The sequence below is a fragment of the Lipotes vexillifer genome, unplaced genomic scaffold (genome assembly GCF_000442215.2).
Source record: "Lipotes vexillifer unplaced genomic scaffold, Lipotes_vexillifer_v1.1 scaffold394, whole genome shotgun sequence".
NCBI classification, from domain to species: domain Eukaryota; kingdom Metazoa; phylum Chordata; class Mammalia; order Artiodactyla; family Lipotidae; genus Lipotes; species Lipotes vexillifer.
In genome coordinates, this window is record NW_006791731.1 from 50,140 (window position 1) to 55,914 (window position 5,775).

At 43.9% G+C, this 5,775-nt stretch overlaps 1 protein-coding gene across 1 annotated transcript in view; it reads left to right on the forward strand.

The window, feature by feature from the left end:
• Nucleotides 1-5,775, forward strand: part of ZNF16 (zinc finger protein 16) — an 82,013-nt gene that overhangs the window by 7,902 nt on the left and 68,336 nt on the right. The window contains exons 6-9 of the mRNA XM_007464598.1: nucleotides 3,339-3,366; nucleotides 3,662-4,258; nucleotides 4,433-5,107; nucleotides 5,192-5,718. Of these exons, the coding sequence (XP_007464660.1) occupies nucleotides 3,339-3,366; nucleotides 3,662-4,258; nucleotides 4,433-5,107; nucleotides 5,192-5,718 (1,827 nt within the window). The remainder of the gene's footprint in view (nucleotides 1-3,338; nucleotides 3,367-3,661; nucleotides 4,259-4,432; nucleotides 5,108-5,191; nucleotides 5,719-5,775) is intronic.

Sequence of the window (5,775 nt, forward strand, 5' to 3'; positions counted from 1 at the left end):
AAAAAAAAAAAAAAAAAAAAAAAAATGTCCTTCTGTCTGCCGTCTTCCACTTCTGAAGTCGAAAAGTCAGCCTGCGATTTTATTTTGCTTTGAAAGTGATACATCTTTTTCCTCTTGCTGCTTTTAACATTTCTTTTTTTGGTTTTCAGCAGTTAGGTTATGTTATACCCATGTGTGGTTTTCTTTGCATTGACATTACTTAGGTTCTTCAAGCTTTCTGAATCTATGGTTTATAGACTTTTGTCAGTTGTGGGAAAATCTAGGCCAAAATTTCTTAAATTATTTCTTCTATTCCTTTTCTCCTCTCCTGGGATTTTGAGAATATACACATTACACTTTCCACCTTGTTGCACTTGCTTCTTATGCTCTTTTCTTTATTCCCTGTCCTATTTTTTTCCTTGCTGTGTTTCAATCTGAATACTTTTCAGATATTACTTAACACACCTTTCAGTTCTGTAATCCTCTGTTTTGTTACCTGCTATCTGCCAGTGTACTCTCTTGTCTGTTGAACTCTTAATTTCAGTTTTCATTTGATTTCTAGTGAATTCTCTATCTCTTTGTTTTCTTACATATACTAATCATGGTTTGTTTGTTTGTTTTAAGCTGGTTCTTGATAATATCTAAATTGCCTGTGGGTTTGTTTCAATTGTATATGTTTCTCCTGGTTTCTTGTTGTTTAGCCTTTTTTTTAAAACATGATTTCTGATATTTAATTGTGTCAGTTATTATAGATTAAAAATTATAGAGGCTTTATATGATGTTACATTCTTGAAAGAGGATTAAGTTTCCTTCTGGCAGACAGATAAAATGCCATTGGATCACCTTCCCATGTTAAGGGGTTGGTCTTAAGCTTTGTTAGGGCTGGTCTGATACTCGGGAAAATTCCCTACTCATTGGTCCCCTTTGAGGAATGTTAGGGACCTGATTCATTATTCTGAAAACCAGTAAATAAAAGAATCAAGGATTGATTCTGCCTTTACTAAATGGGTTATCCCTCAGGATAACTAGACAATTGATGAGTAAAAGTTTCTTCATAGAAACTTTAAGGGTTTAAAAAAAAAAAAAAAAAAGGTCAAAATCCTGAGATACCAGCTAAAAATTCTAAATACAGAAGACAACTAATCCTACCACCTCCTTCCTCTAACCCTGTACAAAGAACACCCAGCAGTAAAATACCTTCTACCTAGGGCAAAAACAAAGGAATTGCCTCAAAAAACCAAATAGCCCTAGGTAAAGACTTGCAAATTTTGGCATTTGGGGGTGCCCTGGACTTATAGCCAACATCTCACTCAAATGCCCTTCTGATTCATAAATACCCTCATTCATAGAGTTCCCAAGTATCTTTTTGTTGCCTCAATTTAAAATACAAACAGGCATCAACTATAATTCAGTTTAAAAAAGAGCTAAAAAAATAATAAAAGTAAATTAAAAATAAACTAAAATACAAACAGACAGCCAAGGATCCCTGACATCTGGAGCAGCGTGAACTGGTGTGAGACGTTGCTTCTTTTTTTTTTTGGCTGCTTTGGGTCCTCATTGCTGCACGCGGGCTTTCTCTAGTTGAGGCGAGCGGTGGCTACTCTTTGTTGCGGTGCACAGGCTTCTCACTGCAGTGGCTTCTCTTTGTTGCAGAGCACGGGCTCTAGGCGCATGGGCTTCAGTAGTTGTGTTGCGCAGGCTCAGTAGCTGTGGCTCGCAAGCTCTAGAGCACAGGCTCAGTAGTTGTGGGTCACAGGCTTAGTTGCTCCGCAGCATGTGGGATCTTCCTGGACCAGGGCTTGAACCTGTGTCCCCTGCCTTGGCAGGCAGATTCTTTTTTTTTTTTTTATAAGTGATGGTAGGAGTTTATTTATTTATTTATTTTTGCTGCGTTGGGTCTTCGTTTCTGTGCGAGGGCTTTCTCTAGTTGTGGCAGGCGGGGGCCACTCTTCATCGCAGTGTGCGGGCCTCTCACTATCGCAGCCTCTCTTGTTGCGGAGCACAGGCTCCAGACGCGCAGGCTCAGTAGTTGTGGCTCACGGGCCTAGTTGCTCCACGGCATGTGGGATCCTCCCAGACCAGGGCTCGAACCCGTGTCCCCTGCATTAACAGGCAGATTCTCAACCACTGTGCCACCAGGGAAGCCCTGGCAGGCAGATTCTTAACCGCTGCACCACCAAGGAGGTCCCGGAGACGTTGCTTCTTGCCTCATAGATCACTCTGTTCTGTGGTCTCTTTTTTTTGTCACATTCTTCATTCTGTTTCCTACCTGGTGAAATAGCACCTCTTGACAAGGATCATCTTTTTAGACTCTAGTCCCAGGATGTTGAAGACTCTTAACTCCTCAGATACTCCTGACAGAAGCCACAGGAATTCAGGACCTTTACCATCCGCAACCTGCCCCTTCAGACTGCTCCTAGGTTTCTAGAATGAAGAATTGTTTGCTTTTTACCTTTCAGACTTGAATGGTAAAACTCAGTCCCTTTGAAGTACTGGGCGTAGTTCTGCAAAGACAACTTAGCCCAGTGTTAGATCCCACGCAGTTAATATTTTCAGCTCAGTCTCTCTGTTCTGGCTAAACAGTCTGAAAGTGACAGCTCTAATAATAACCACTGTTTACAAAAGAGAGAGTCCATTGTGCTTTCGCAGTCTCTCAAAACTGTGTGACAGGCTACCCTCTCACAGTTCTCACCAGGTTGTCCTTCCACTGGTCTTTGTAGCCACATGATTCAGTGCTTTTGGCTGGGTGTTTTTGTTTTTGGTACATTTCCTTTCACTGAGTCTCAGAATTCAGTTGTGTCACAGTTTTTACAAATTTCCAGGTACTTTTATCCATTGGGAACGTGGTGTGGACTGTTGCACACATTTGGCTTTTTTGCCTTGTGCTATATACCTGCTATTTGAATGGGTAGGGTACTTCTTTGTTTCTATTTTTCTCTATTTTCTGTGATTTACTTCTGTGAAACCAAGTTGTCCACATCAAATAATTTTTCCCGTTATGTGTTACTCAGTATACCCTTCATTCATTATATATCATTTATGATACATTTACTTTTCAACAAATGTTTGAGTGCCTGTTATGTATAAGCCATGGAAGATGCCTTTTTTATGGAGTGTGCAGCAGTGACGTCAATGTAGGTGCTGACCATCCAAGCCTCCACCGCTGACTTCCCCATGTCCCTCCTCACCTTGTTTTTACAGTATTGCTTCTGTTTTATGTTTTGGTTTGAGGCATGTGGGATCTGAGCTCCCTGACCAGGGATGGAACCCTCACCCTCTGCATTGGAAGGTGAAGTCCTAACCACTGGACCACCAGGGAAGTGCCCCCTCCTCACCATCTGAGGGCGCCTCTCCCTCAGGTCACGCCTCGAGGTTCCAGCTCCATCTGTGCCTGGTTAGCCCATCTGAAATGGAGGCATTTCACCTTGGGTTTTTTCCCTGCCTCCTTCCTTCCCTCCTTCCTTCCCACACCGGCTTTCATTGCTCTGAGAGCATGCTTCTCTCTCCTCGCCTTCTCTTTTCTCTTCCCAGTAAGGTCATTTTTGGTTTTGCATTCTGAAAATCCAAATCCTCCTAGGAGATAATTGTTTCATATAAATGTTTCTATTTATGCTCTAAGTATTTCCCATAGTAAAACATGAGTAACTCTTTTTTTTTTTTTTTTTTTTTTTTATGTCTCTAGGACAGAAAAAAAAGACTTGACTCCAAAGCAGGAAATTTCTGAAGAAATGGAATCCCAGAGAACAAAATTAGAAGAGCATGTAAGGAATATTTCCAAGGAATCTGATTTTGAAGAGATGACTAAAACTGAGGGAAAGCTAAAGAATTGCTGGGGGAAATATGCAGTGGAGGGACTTAAGAAGGATTTCCCCCAGAAGAGTCATTTCAGGCCAGTGACAGTGACACATGTGAAAACCCCCTTGGGGAAAAGAGGTCCGAAATTCAGTGCAGCTGAGGTAAACTGCACTGCAGACGCAAGTTCTGTCAGAAACTGCAGGCTGTCTTCAGGGAAAAGTCTCCACCAGAGTGTGTCATGGGTAGAAAACTTCCAAACGAGTAAGGACCTCACGAACCTCCAAAGTTTCTGTGTAGGAGAACAGACCTGTCAGGCAGATGTGTTTGTGAAAGTGCCCGGGCAGAGTTCAGTTTTCAGTGAGAACCAGAGGATTAACAGTCCAGAAAAAGCCTTTGAAAAGTGTGCGGTGTGTGGAATAGCTTTTGGTCAGAGCAGAGCTCTCATTCAGCACCAGAGAATTCACAGTGGAGAGAAGCCCTGCAGGTGTGAGGAAGGTGGCAGAGCTTCCCATGCCCGTCCCTACGCCATGCAGCACTGTAACACTTACACTGGAGAAAGACCCTGTGAGGCTAACGAATGTGAGAAAGCTCTTAGCACATGTCCGTCGTACATTCAGCATTGTAAAGTTCACACTGGGGTGAAGCCCCATGAGTGCAGTCAGTGTGGAAAAGCCTTTAGTCATAGCTCTAACCTGATCCATCATCAGAGAGTGCATAGTGCAGAGAAGCCGTACATGTGTGTGGAGTGTGGGAAAGCCTTCCGGAGACAGTCACACCTCACTCAGCATAAGAGAACCCATTCTGGAGAGAAACCCCATGACTGTGCTGAGTGCGGCAAAGCCTTCAGCGCACGATTGTCTCTCATTCAACATCAGAAAACTCACACAGGAGAAAAGCCCTATGAGTGTAACGAATGTGGAAAATTCTTTAGCCTGAACCGAACCCTTATTGTTCATCAGAGAATCCACACTGGAGAGAAACCCTATAGGTGTAATGAATGTGGAAAATCCTTCAGTCAGCACTCACAAGTTATTCAACATAAGAAGGTTCACACTGGAGAGAAGCCTTATATCTGCAATGAGTGTGGGAAGTCTTTCAGTGCTCACCTGTCCCTCATCCAGCATCAGAGAATTCACACTGGAGAGAAACCTTATGGGTGTAATGAGTGTGGGAAAACCTTCAGTCAAAAGGGACACCTTATTCAGCATCAGCGAATTCACACTGGAGAGAAGCCCTATGAGTGTAATGAGTGTGGAAAAGCTTTCAGCCAGAGTTTTAATCTCATTCACCATCAAAGGACACACAATGGCGAGAGGCCCTATGAATGTAATGAGTGTAACAAAGCCTTCAGTGTTCTCTCCTCCCTTGTCCAGCATCAGAGGGTGCACAACGGAGAGAAGCCCTACGAGTGCCACAGCTGTGGGAAGGCCTTTAGTCAGGGCTCACACCTAATCCAGCACCAGAGGAGTCACACTGGAGAGAAGCCCTATGAGTGTAGCGAGTGTGGGAAAACCTTTGGACAGATATCCACCCTAATTAAGCATGAGAGGACACACAATGGGGAGAAGCCCTATGAGTGCGGCAACTGTGGGAAAGCTTTCAGCCAGAGCACACACCTCATCCGCCATCGAAGAATTCATACTGGGGAGAGCCCTTACACGTGTAGTGACTGTGGGAAGGCCTTCAACGTTCGCTCCTCCCTCATTCAGCATCTCAGGGTTCACACCGGCGAGAAGCCTTACGAGTGCAGTGAGTGTGGCAAGGCCTTCAGCCAGCATTCACAGTTTATTCAGCATCAGAGGGTTCACACTGGAGAGAAACCCTACATATGCAGTGAATGTGAGAAATCATTCAGTGCACGCTTGTCCCTTATCCAACACCAGAGAATTCACACTGGAGAGAAGCCCTATAAATGCACTGAATGTCAAAAATCCTTCCGACAGGGCTTCCCTGGTGGCGCAGCGGTTGAGAGTCCGCCTGCCGATGCAGGGGACACGGGTT